The 13,547-nt window shown below is 41.9% G+C and overlaps 1 protein-coding gene across 2 annotated transcripts in view; it reads right to left on the reverse strand.

Annotated features, from left to right (window-relative positions):
- The window catches only part of Nfkb1 (nuclear factor kappa B subunit 1), a 125,745-nt gene that overhangs the window by 42,346 nt on the left and 69,852 nt on the right, over nucleotides 1–13,547 (reverse strand). For both annotated transcript variants that reach the window (XM_045143005.1, XM_045143004.1), the window contains exons 6-7: nucleotides 9,011–9,159; nucleotides 289–452 (exon numbers count right to left, since the gene is read on the reverse strand). In XM_045143005.1, the coding sequence (XP_044998940.1) occupies nucleotides 289–452; nucleotides 9,011–9,159 (313 nt within the window). The remainder of the gene's footprint in view (nucleotides 1–288; nucleotides 453–9,010; nucleotides 9,160–13,547) is intronic.

The following is a 13,547-nucleotide window of genomic DNA, read 5'->3' on the forward strand; positions in this document are numbered from 1 at the left end:
TATAGCATATGTGGAGTGGAGTGGAATAAGCCCACCATGCGCCACTGGTTACACTGAGAAAGGTGAGAAACAAGTACAAAAAATTCTGTGCTTCTTCCATGGTCGAGCACAGGAACAAATGACTCCATTACATTTGGCTCCCTTCCTCCTAATGGAGCCCTCATACTGTTGGATAGTCATACTGATGAGATCAGGAGTGTTCAGGGTGGTATGACTGTAGACTGGATAGTCACACTGAACGGATAATATCAAGACAGGTCACCAGCAAAGCTGGGGAAAGATGCTCACCTGTGAGTTGCCGGTCTCCTCCACCTTCTGCTTGCAGATAGGCAAGGTCAGAATGCACCAAAAGTCCAGGGTTATAACCCCTAATACATGCCTCTGTCATTCGTGCTTCCAGTGTTTCAAATACTTTTTTCTTTGTTACATGAAGGATCCCCAAGTTTGCGAAGCTGCAGGGATACAGTAACAGCAACAACAAGCACAGGTTAGGCTGTGCCTGAGGACAGCTGGGCCTCACCTTAGTAAAGTGGATTTTGGAGGAATACACATGTTCTCAATGTCTCAGCCAAGTCCAAATCTTAGACTACATGAGTTTCAAAATTCATTTAAAAATATCTACTTATTAATTAATTTATTTGAGAGAGACAGACAGAAAGAAGTGGGGGGAGGGTGAGATAGGAAGAGAATGGGCATGACAGGGCCTCCAGCAGTTGCAAACAAACTTCAGACACATGTGCCACCTTGTGCATCTGGCTTATGTGGTTCCTGGGAAATTTAGCCTAGGTCCTTTGGCTTTGCAGGCAAGTGCTTAATGGCTAAGCCATACCACCAGTCCAGAATTAATTTTTAAAAATATTTTATTTTTATTTACTTCTTTGAGAGAGAGAGAGAGAGAGAGAGAGAGAGAGAGAGAGAGAGAGAGAGAGAGAGAGAAGGACATTGAAAGGCAGATAGAGAGAGAAGGGGTGTTGCAAATGATCTACAGACACATGTACCACCTAGGGCATTTAGCTTACATGGGTACTGGGGGAATCAAACCTGGGTCATTAGGCTTCAAAGGCAAGTGCCTTAACCACTTACTCTTTCTCCAGCCCCAGAATTCATTTTTTGATGTGCGTGTGGTGTGCATATGTATGGGCATGCATACGTCATGGTGTATGTACAGAAGCCAGACGGCAGTGTTTTAGTGTCTGTCCTCACCTTCCATCTTGTTTGAGACAGGATCTTATTATTGTCTGTCACTGTGAATGCTATCCATGAGCAATGGGAATCTCATGACTCCGCCTGCCATCACTGTAGTCACATTGGGATTATAGACATATGTGTTACTTGGGTCCAGCTTTACAGGAGCTCTGGGGTTCTGAACCCTGGTCATCAGGCCTACAGAGTAAGCACCTTTAACCACTGAGAAATCTCTCCACCCTTTTTTTTTTTTAAAAAGATATATATGAAAGCCGGGTGTGGTGGTGCACGCCTTTAATCCCAGCACTCGGGAGGCAGAGGTAGGAGGATCGTCATGAGTTCAAGGCCACCCTGAGAATACAGAGTAAATTCCAGGTCACCCTGGGCTAGAGTGAGACCCTATCTTGAAAAAAAAAACCCAATATATCTATATATCAAGGGTACTGTATGGTGTATGTTGCCTGCATAACACTTTTGGTGGGTCTGGGGTGCACAGTGTAGTCAATATATTAACATTGCTGCAGAGTAAACTATAATGAGACTCAGCTGCATGTCAAGTCAGAGTATATTTTGCGAACAAATGAGTTGGTGGTAAATTTATAGGAATCTTTAGGTTTCCATAGCTGCTTAGACTTCCAATAATGATTCAGGCAGTAGGGATATTCTTGTATGTATTAATATACAGGAAATTTTTTAGTTTGTGTGTATAGGGTATGTGTGGTGTGGTATGTGATGCAATGTGTGTTTAGTGTATGCACACGTGAGTAGATGCACTTGCCCTATGCACACATGTTTAGAAGCTAAAGGAGAACATCAGGTGTTCTCCTCTTTTAGCTCATCTACCTGTTTCCTTGAGACAGAATCTCTCATTCAACACAGAGCTGTCACTTTTGCTGTTTATCCAGTCCACAAAGCCCAAATGATTCTCTAGTCTCGATCCTACTGCAGGATGGGTTTACAAATGTGTTTGGTCATACTCAGTTGCTTACATGGGTCCTAGGGAATCAACCTGGGCAGTCTCAGGCCCTTTCCAATCCTCACACTTATTACAGCAAGTGTTCTTAACCACTGAGGAATCTCCCCAATTCCAAAAAGGAAGTCTTATTTGGGTTCGTTATAGTTTTTTTTTTTTTTTAAAAATGTTTGTTTATTTGTTTATTTGCAAAATGGAGGAGAGAAGAGAAACAGAGGAGACAAAGACACACACACACACACACACACACACACACACGGAGAGAGAGAATGAATATGAGCATACCAGGGTTTCTAGCTGTTGCAAATAAACTCAAGATGCATGTGCAACTATGCATGTAACTTTATTTGGGTACTGAGGAATTAAAGCCAAACTGTTAGGCTTTTCAGGCAAGTGTCTTAACCATCTCAAGCCCTGCTTTTTGTTTGTAAAGCAGGGTCTCACTCTAGCTCAGGTCGACCTGAAATTCAGTCCTTTGGATCATCACTAGATTTTATGGATGGGATTTGAGGTCTACCTGGAATCCTATCCCCTCTTAAGTTATCTACAAGGTGGGAATTATTATTATCACCAGAATTTTCATATAATTCCACATGGTCCCAGGCCTGATAGTGTACATGTAATCAGCGCTGGGGAACTTTACATTATCAACAGAATAAAATGTGGTAAGTGAAATAAAACAATTGAAGAAATTTTAAAGAAAGTATATAATATGCTCCTTCTACCCATTTTTAAAAATACAGTAACTTGAGCAAACAAGCCACACTTTATTATGGAAATTCACTAACACAACCAACACTTATGTGGGTCCTTACTAGCACTGGGCTGTGTTCAAGGCACTTCTGTTAGCAGAGTGTATATGCTATCACGGTAACAAGGAAGAAACAAAGAGAGAAGTGGAATGCACTGTAGACAGAGCTCTCTAGAGCCTAGGACAGTGTCTGACATGTGGGACCAGTGGATGCCTGCTGACATCATCATGACATGCATCAGTACAGCAGCCCAGAAAGCTACGCCCTGAGCCTGCCAACATGCATGAGATCCAGCCAGGCTGCAGAAGCAGTGCTTCCGTCCATTTATTCACCTCCTCTACATAGGAAAACATGGGACTCTGGGGATGTATGTCAGTGACAGAAAGCTCTGTGGCACTTCATACTTCATTTATACAGTGCATCCATTGTGAGAACTCCATTATCCTTATTTACTATGTGAACAACCAAGGATTTACTCTAGCAAACAAATGGGAAACTCAATTTTCTACTTTAGGTCATGATAGAGCAATTACACCCCTGGACTAAATTTCTCAATGTAAACAACTAAAACACATGAAAAAATGGTTGTCAGACTGGAAAACAGGCAGCGCATAATAGAAAAATGATCCTAAGCCAAAGGAATCAAACAAAGTGAGTCTTAGAAACACCTGGAGGAATGAAAATGTTCCAGGTTGCAGCACAGGAAGTAGAACCCAAACATGGCTTGCCAATCTCCTTGATTGGAGGAGACAAATGGAGAAACTTCAAGAGGCCAAAGGGGCTAGAATTCACAGCCAGAGGGCCAGGCAGACTCACAGCCCTACTGAAGCCTCCATCTGAGTACTGACGAGCATGTGTGTGAGGAAGCCACCCCAGCTGGGGAAGGAGCTATCATACAGGATCAGGCAGGACAATTCTTGTAGCACAAGCAGGGCTGGACCAGTTCAAGAAACCACAAAATACATAGACATTCAGGGTATGGCCTTAGAAATGGTGCCAGCTCAACCCTAGACTAAAAGTTTCTCTGCTTTCTCGAACAAACCTTAACAGTAAGTCTACAAAGAATGCAAAGGTTGCAAATTTAACTTTATCTCCATTCGCAAAAAATATTTAAAAACAAAAAACAATATTCAATTTGGGGGGGGGTGAGAAAAAGAGAGTCACAGTGATAAGGACAGCATGGCAGTGGCACTAAAACAGAAATGTGGATCCATGGAGCACAGTAGAGGTCCCAGAAGTAAAACCCACACATCCATGAGCATCTAATCTCAGACAGAAGCGTCAAAAATGTAGATTGGAAAAAAAAGACACCTATTCAATAAATGGCGCTGGCAAAACTGGATTATCTACCAGCAGAAGAATATTAATATACATATAATAGTTTTTAAAGATAGATACTAAGCTTATTGTGAATTCAAACTGAGAAGGCAGTGAAAACACTCCAAAGAAAGAGAATTCTTCTTATTTTACTAATTTCAAGGCTATTTGTCTTCTTAGTGTAACTTTTTTACCTATCCTTGTTTTTGGTGTGTTGGATCAGTGCCTTGCTTGCAAACCTATACTTGGTAGAATTAGTACTATTGAAAACAAGTTATCTTGGTTCTATTTCTAGTATTGACAAGTCTAAGAAATCACTTTGGCTGTCTTCCTAAATTTCTCTATTTGATAGTCTTGCCTACAAGTCAGAACTCAATTTAAAAAAACATCAATGTCATACCATGGAGACACAGGTGGCAAGTCTGCTCATGTTGTTTTTCAATATTAACTAATGTTATTTCTTTTTAAATTTTGGAGATGTAAAAAACCTAGCTATATTCTGTAGTCTACTTGCTTTGATATAGGAAGAAATTAAGATCTCCACAAAGTCCTGCAATTTTCCTCTACTCCTGTAGTAACGAGTGTCAAAACTGGACATAGAATTCTGTTTTCTAGATGCTAGCATGCTGATTTTTGTCCCCCATAAGATAGTAATAGGTTTGAGGGGCTAGGAACGGGGGGGGGGAGAGAGAGAGAGAGAGAGAGAGGTGGGAGGGAGGGAGAGAGAAAGAAGAGGTATATTATGAAGGAAATATGTATTTTGGAAAACATAGTAAGCAAAAATTTCTCAGGTAAAAATCAAATGAAAAAGAGAGTAGTAATGTCCATAGCACACTGAGCAGGATTGCCTATTGAGTCTGTTATAACTGTCAGGGGGTAACTCCTTGATTAAATTTCACAGGGAAAATTTCCAGAGTTCAAAAAACCCACAGAACTGCAACCCTGTTAATATCATACCAGTCAAACCCTGGAACTTAGATACTCAAAATATTTACTGAATGAGTGAATAATGACTGCTCCTAGTTCCAGAGTCCCCATAAGCCCACTGCACTGTAAGACAGTGAAGGTGTACCTCATATAGAGGGTTAGAATTTACTCTAATTCCTGTTAGTCTAGGAGCCAACTTACGTAACCCTTACTTCCTTTTCATTTTCCTTTGCATTGCTAGAAATTGAACTCAGAGCCTTGTGCATGCTAGCTCTGTCAGTGACCTGCATTCACAGCCATCGTCATCAAATTACTGAACTAAGTCACAGAAACAACAAAATACAGATAATACATTTTAAGTCTTTATAATAATGATTATTAGAAGTAGGGAACACCATATATAATTTCCTTAAAAAGAGATGATTATCAGATCAATTAAAGTAAGAACAAAGGTAATAATGAGAATAAACAATAGGAACCTATTAGGGCAAAGTTATAGAAACACTAAGTGGTCGATTCATGTGAAACATTTCAAATCTCTCCAGAGGTCAGACGGAGCTGGAGAGGTCTGCCAAAACTGACAGGCAACTAACTGTGACAGCCCAGGAGACAGGCCAGTCTTCCTACAGGCTGCTCAGACAGTAAAATAAAGCACACTTGATGTTTTCAAATCAATTTGAGCTTCTTCCTTCAATCTATATGCTTTTCTTCTAACACCAAAAAGAATTAGACTTTAGTGACTTAAAAGAAAGCTCTCTTTCTAGGTTTTCCACACCTAAACATTTTCAGTCAAACAAGGAAATATCTAGGACTGCATAAGCTCCACTTCCCTAACAACAACCAATCTGAAACCTCACCAGATCTTAAGCTTCATCACAGTTCATGAAACAATTCCTTTCTTTTCAGTGACAACCCACATTAGCTGGGATGTTAACACAAACTATTTAAACTAGAGCTAGAGAGCCGGGGAGACTGCTCAGAGGTTAAGGAGCTTGCCTGCACAACCTAATGGCCAAGTTCGATTCCCTAGTACCCAGGTAAAGCCAGATGCACAAAGCAGCGTATGCATCTGGAGTTTGTTTGCTGTGGCTAGAGGCCCTGGTGCACCCATTCCATCGCTGTCTCCTTCTGATGGCAAATAAATAGATAAAAATATTAAACTAGGGCTGGAAAACTTTGAATGATATTTTAAAACAGATTAAAAATATCTTCTATAAAAGTTATTTGCACATGTGTATACATATGCACACATGCACATACGTGCATATGCGCATGTATGCCAGGGTCTCTTACTGCTGCAGACTAATGCTTATCTGGTTTTATGTGGATGTTTAGGGAACTGAACCTGGAGCTGGCAGGCTTTCCAAACAAGTGCCTTTGACCTCTGAGCCATCTCTCCAATCGTTTTCTTTTATTCTTAAAGACTGCCTACAAAGTTTCCCCAAAGAAGACAGACTTCTGTCAGAGCACTTGATTACCCACCAGAGGTTAATGGTAAGACCCTTCTGCCAAAGACACCATATGCTGTTGGTACGGAACATGGAGAGACCTGGCTGGAATCTGGAAGACAGCCAATCCCCAGACAGTTAGCCCATCTAGTGTTAGAAGGTGCTACAAGAGCTACTGGGGGAAAGTGGCCAACATCTGTCTGAGCAACTTGAGATCTAAGCTACTCAGAAGCAAACAACTTGTTGTGATGCTCACACAAGTGTAATACTGGCACACAGCCATGGTGGGTAACCAACTACTCTTGGATTGGCTAACAGATCCATTCAATGGAAAAGAATCCATAGTTGGAACTGGGAAACAAGTCAGAATGATATATGGATAATAAGTTTGCTCTGCAATATCAAGCTCCCACCAATCTTGGGCTACAAGAGGGCCTACACCCATTAAATTCTCTCTAAATTAACAATGCTTATTCCATTTAACCTGTGTTGACTTCATTCTCCACTGGAGAATCTGATTCTCTTTTTCAGATGGAGCAAGGCCTGAGGAGAGAAATGGCCATCACACTTCACCAGAGGCCCAGCTGGAACCATAAAAGAACTGGGGAAATGAGCAAGAATGTTGCTTTCTCAGTGAACCTGATATTAGCACAAGGATGAAGGAGATAGACACTGAGGATACCCAACTCCTACCAAACCAGAGATCCACAGATACTGAGGCTCCTAGGAGCTCATCCCTGAAGTAGACCTAAAACGAGCCCAACATGGCTCAAGAAATTTCAGGGAACAGGGATAGAAAGATTGTTAGAGCCACAAGTTGGGACATTACTCACAGAGACACTGCCTCTTCTCCATAACTGATGGCTACTCCCACAATGCACAGCCCACAGTACCCATGGGGATAACCAGCATCCCCATCGAGGAGGGTCCCTTTGTGTGGGGGGCAGGGATGAGGGTAAGGATGGTACCAACATGTGCTATTTACACACTAAGTATGTAAATAACTAATAAAAATAAATAAATAAAAAGAGTTCCAAAGTAGAGCTGGGTGTGGTGGTATACGCCTTTAATCCCAGCATTTGTGAGGCAGAGGTAGGAGGATTGCTGTCAGTTTGAGGCCACCTTGAGACTACAGAGTGAATTCCATGTCAGCTTGGGCTAGGGTGAGACCCTACCTTAGAAAAACAAAACAAACAAACAAAAATTCCAAAGTAGGACTTAACTTTTTTTTTTTTTTTTTATTTGAGGTAGAGTCTCACTCTAGCTCAGACTGTCCTGGAATTCACTATGTAATCTCAGGGTGGCCTTGAACTCATGGCAATCCTCCTACCTCTGAGTGCTGGGATTAAAGGTGTACACCACCATGCCTAGCTGGACTTCATTATTTTGAGAGTATTAATTGTACATATCAGTTTATACTGTGTGCTAGCTAAGTGTTTAGCAACAATGAAAAAAAATTTACTATAATAAATATATCATAAAATATTTGTCTTTTGAATTGAAATTTCTATGTTCTATCTAAAAAAAAAAAAATCTCTGTGTGGTGGTGCATGCATTTAGTCCCAGCACAGGGAGACAGAAGTAAGAGGATCCCTATGAGTTAGAGGCCACTCTGAGACTACACAGTGAATTCCAGGTCAGCCTGTGCTAGAATGAGATACTACCTAGAAGCCCCTCCCCAAAACTGTTTTATTTGATACTTAAATAAATATGTTACTTTCTATTTATGTTTCTGGTCTAATGCATGTCCACACCAATTTGTATCCCTTGGCTACTTAATCCATGTGCATGTTTTAAGCAGTGCAGAGATGAAATAGGCATTTATCTACTTCATGCCCAAAATAAGTCCTTAAGGAAATTACAGATATGTGAAAATCCTAACAATGTGGTGGTCCATGTTTTTAATACCAGTACTAAGCAGTTGGAAGGTAGATGCACAGGGATCATTAAGACCCTGTCCCCCAAAAATAAACAACAAGCCCCAAACTCCAAATCATGTGGTATTGATTCTATATAGTTAGATTTCTTTAAATATATCTTTATTTCCATAGCAAGAAAGTGCTACAAATGACTCCAAGGCCAAGTGCCTATATAATTTATCCTCTAAATTGGGCACCTTGAGGAGTTCAGGACCATAGATATAAGGGTTGCTTTGGGCAATGCAGATATGAGCTCACCTTCCTTCTGGGAGTCCAAGTGAGAACATGTATCTCCAGAGAGGGAGAGAGAGAGAGAGAGGGAGCGAGAGACAGAGAGAGAGAGAGAGAGAGAGAGAGAGAGAGAGAGAGAGAGAGAGAGAGAGAAAGTCTTAGGTAGGTCCCTAATTAAAAGGGCCTGTCCATTCCACATTCACATGTCCAACGTTCCATCTGTTCCAACCTCCCATGGCATCATATCCCCTCACTTACCCAACCACCATGTCCTTGGGTCCAGCATTTACAGTGCAGATCCCATCCTCGCAGTGTTTGCCCACCAGGCTGTGGGCATGCAGGTGGATATTTTTTCCATTTGTGACCAACTGAACAATAACCTTGGCAGGTCCCACATAGTTGCAGATCTATGTAAGAAGTAAATTTTTTTAAAAAAATTAGCATCTCCTGACTTTATTCCAAGAAGGAGAGGTGTCTATCATAAACTGGTAAATATAAGACATATAATACAAAATTATACAAGCCCATTCATACATGACTATAGCTCACTTTTTAAAAAAGCATATGACGAACAAATGACAGAATGGAAATGAATCAAAGTGTTACTGGCAGCTGTCTTGTATGATGAGGTATACATCAGTGAGGGGGAAGACCATATCTTGGAGGATGCTGTGCGGCTGTGAAGCACCCCTCCCTGCTAATGGTGACTGCTTTTTCTCTGCATTTTTGTAACACATTTTGGTTATGAAAGCTGAGTCAATATCAATGATGAGGAATCGATGACTGATGGAATAAGAAAGATGAGCAGGGCTGAGAATCCCAACTCCCTACTCTATGATGTGGGTGAGTCTTGTCCAGGGACCTGGCTTGGAAGGTTGGCTTTGGACACTCCAGCCCATGGACTTGGCACAGACAGCTGTTAAGATTCCCAAGCCGCCAGTGGTTCTCTTGGCTATGAGCTCTGATAATTAAGTTATACGTGCTCAGGTCACTGTGAGCTTCCTAAATAATGAAGTGAACCCCTTAATTGCAAGTCCCTAGGTTCCACATCTATTTTTAGTTGTTTGGCTCTTGTTTTATAAAATCAATTTCCCCAGGCAAGGTAAGTTTTCCTTTTTACTTGTGTATCTTTAAAATGATGACAACAGGGCTGGAGAGATGGTTAGGACACTTGCCTGCGAAGCCTAAGGACCCAGGTTCATCTCTCCAGAACCCATGTAAGCCAGACGCACAAGGTGATGCATGCATACAAGGTGGCACAGGTGTCTGGAGTTTGACTGTAATGGCCAGAGGCCCTGGCGTATCAATTCTCTCTCTTGCTCTCTCTCATAAAAAAAATGATGACGACAGCAATAAAAAGGAAATAGCAAAAGAGCTCAGATGTCCTTTCTCCTCAAGATGACCATCCAGTCTCTGTAGTGTCCTTCCCCCAAGACAGCCTTAAACCCAAAGCATGCTACCAGAAAAGCTCATGGCCTCATTTTTTTCTTTCTGAATCCCATTATATCAGAGCTTGGCCCAATAATTGGTAATGCACAGCGTCTCTGGAAGCCCTTCTGATGTGAACCTGGGGAACAACCTGTATCTGTCAATGAAACATCTTGGAAAAGTCAGTCTACTTTTAATTTGAACTTCACAAATTGGTCCTTGCTCCATTGAGGCAGGGTTTTTGGAGAATTTTTTTCCTTAGTGCGTTTTTTTTTTTTTCCCAATTCAGTTCCTGATTGCAAGAACTGAGAAGTTGATGATTGCTGGAGCTTGGAGGGCTAAGGGGACAACAAAGGTCAGACTCCTCTCTGATCAGCTGGGCAGCTGCACCAGACTCCTCAAGGCCTCTCTGTGCTTGAGCTGTGGTGCAGAGCTGTGGCAATGCTTTGCTTCTGAACTACCCAGGCTCGTGAGGCATCATGAGGTGATAAACTTCAACTGTAGTACCTGGAGGTGGGACCTTTGGGAGGTAAAGTCACAGAAGCCATATGGGGTCCCTCATCACTTGGAGCTGTGACTATGTAAAATGAGGAGGAGGTAACTGAGGTAGGCTAGTTTGTCACCTACCATAGACTGTCCCGTCCTAGAACTCTGCAGTTCTCACCAGACATGGCTGCCCAGTCTGGTGCTTCTCAGCCTTCAGACCAAAAACCAGATGACTCACTATTCTGTGTAAATGACCCTATCAGTTGTAGCAACAGACTAGGACACACCCCTTCCCAAGGAGCAAGACCCCCTGTAGGATGGCTTCCAGTCCCAGCTCAGCAAGTTAATTTAAAACGTTTTGCATTAAATTTGACCCTGACCACCTTCAAGCACAAATCAATTTCTTAGGTACAATACTTAGCAATCCCTCTTGGCATAAAGCTGATGTGAATGTAGGATTCTCTCGTAACAGGCCAAGTGACTCTGTACTTCAGTGCATGACAAGGAAGGAAGGAGCAGGTGTGCTCCCAAGTTCACTGTTATTCCTGTATCTCTACTGAGGTGCCGGTGCCAGTTCTGGAGATGACACTGGAAACCAGTCTTTTTTAATGTACAGTAGACAGCACTCAGTAAGCCAAGCTACTTTTAAGTGACAGTGTACACAGGAACTCAACAGAGTAAGGCGTGACACAAAGCTTCCCTTGGGTGAAATCAGCCAGTGACACAGGACACTGGGCAGAATTCAGTGAGAAGCTCCACTACTGTGGGCCTGTGAGCCCTTCCATGCTGCTGTGAGCAGATGCTCAGTGGCACTGACGGGAAGAGGTGGGAGGTGTGTTCAAAAAGCACTCACTCACATGTTTTTCTTATTATTACTTCATGACTGAAGGATGGTAAGAATGAGGAAATGGGCAGTCTCTTAGGTAAAGGGCCTGAAAGATCCCAGTGACTAACATGCTCTTTGATCCATTTGAATGAGCTCAAGTGAGGATGGCATCGTTTGGTTTTTACAAAGACCACAGAGTAATGACAGGGAGGCCCTTGGGCTTTCTGGACTTTCCAAAATACCAGTCTGGGGACAGAGAAAAATGACACTATATAAATCTATGGCACATACAGACCTGGACATCCTACCTTGTGTGATCAGCCTTTATATCTGTCATGATGTCTGACAACTATTACAGCCAATTTAGGAATGTATTCTATTGAAAATTTAATTTTCTCATTCAGCCATCCTTCTACCTCTTTGAATTGCTATTCCCTTGAAAACTGTTCACAGATAACAACTGCATCTGTCAGAAAGGTCTTTCTGAGTCTGAACACAGCTGACTCTTAAACACAAGTTAAGCTTTCAATCACAGGCCAGGGGACAAAGGTACCAAACTGGGTACTCAACTACGCAGGGGAACTGTAAGAGCACTGACTTTAGGGGTAGTCTAGCTAGAGGTGGAGATTTTGACCACTGATTGCTATGTGACCTTGCTTCATTCTTGCATTGATTGAATGGGATAATAACAGTAGCTCAAGGGGTTATAGTGAGGACCAAGTACATTAATATACAGAAAGTCTTTGGAGCAGTGCTCTGCAAGTAACAGCTGTGTACAGGTGCCAACTGCTATCTTATTGTGGTTGTCATGTACTCTTTTACCCAGAGAGCTCTGAAAAGTATAGCTCTCCTAAGATGGTCTCTAAAACACCCTGTTTAAAGCAGGTGGCTAGAAGACATTTATGCCTCTTCTATTCCTGGGGGAAGTCTTTTCCCACAATGCTGTAATTTAGTTTTATAGCAAAGATATGGTCTTCTAGTTGCAGCTGTCACTCTTTGGGGTCCTAGACTTTCTTGCCCTCCCTGATGAAATTTAAGACTTCATTCAGGGAATTTTGTGACTCAAACTCTCCTGATGGCCTCAGGCCAGATCTGCTTTTTAAATAGGAGCTAGAAACCCAGGGGCTCAACTAAGGTCCACCTTGGTCAAATCATTTACTGTTATTTAAAGTAACTATAGTGTGGGAAAGCAGCCAATGGTTCTTTAAATGTTCTTTAAAAAGCAGCCTAGAATTTTCTCAGAATACAGGATTGAAATGCCCAGTTTGCTCTCTGGGTAAATTTGGCCAAATTACCTTAACAGAATGTAGACGACATGATTGCAAAACGAAGTACACGAAACCACTTTTTTCTGTTTACATTTTTTCTCGTGAAATGATGACGATAATGGTGATGATGATGATAAGGAGAGGAAGAAAGAAAATATCAGCAGCTTTCAGAGAAACCCATCCTGACTTTACTTGCGAACCTTGCTTTGTTATCTACCATAGAAAGCAGAACAATGGTTAAGTCTAACAGCTCTTGAAGGCAGTCTCAAATCCTCCAGCCGTCATCTATTAGCTGTGCCAGCAGGGAGAGACGGTTAATATCTCCATGTTTCAGTTTCTCCATCTTTAAAATAAAAATAATAATATACTTGCTATCATAGGATTGTTTTAGGATTAAATGAGTTAACACAATGTTTGGTACCCAATGGATTTCACAATCCCAAATATAAATTGTCAGACACAATAGGCATTTGCTAATTCAAATTCATCATTTCATGCAGTGAGGATTTGTTCAGCCCCCTGAAAGTGCCCCAAGCGCTGCACAAGTCAGAAAGCAAAGGGATGCGCCACAGGCACAGCACCATCCTGTTCTCACGGGAGTTAAACAGTGGGGCTGATACTCATCAGAGAGCTTTGCCGTGCATGTGAAAGCACAACAAGAAGAAATTATCAAAAGAAATCAGTACTAGGGGTTTGACCTGGTCAGGAAGTGTCAGAAAGCTTCAGAAGGAGCTAATGAGATAGCGGTGTAACAAAACAGTGGGGCAGCTAGGGGACCCAGCAACGA

The sequence above is a fragment of the Jaculus jaculus genome, chromosome 2 (genome assembly GCF_020740685.1).
Source record: "Jaculus jaculus isolate mJacJac1 chromosome 2, mJacJac1.mat.Y.cur, whole genome shotgun sequence".
NCBI lineage: Eukaryota > Metazoa > Chordata > Mammalia > Rodentia > Dipodidae > Jaculus > Jaculus jaculus.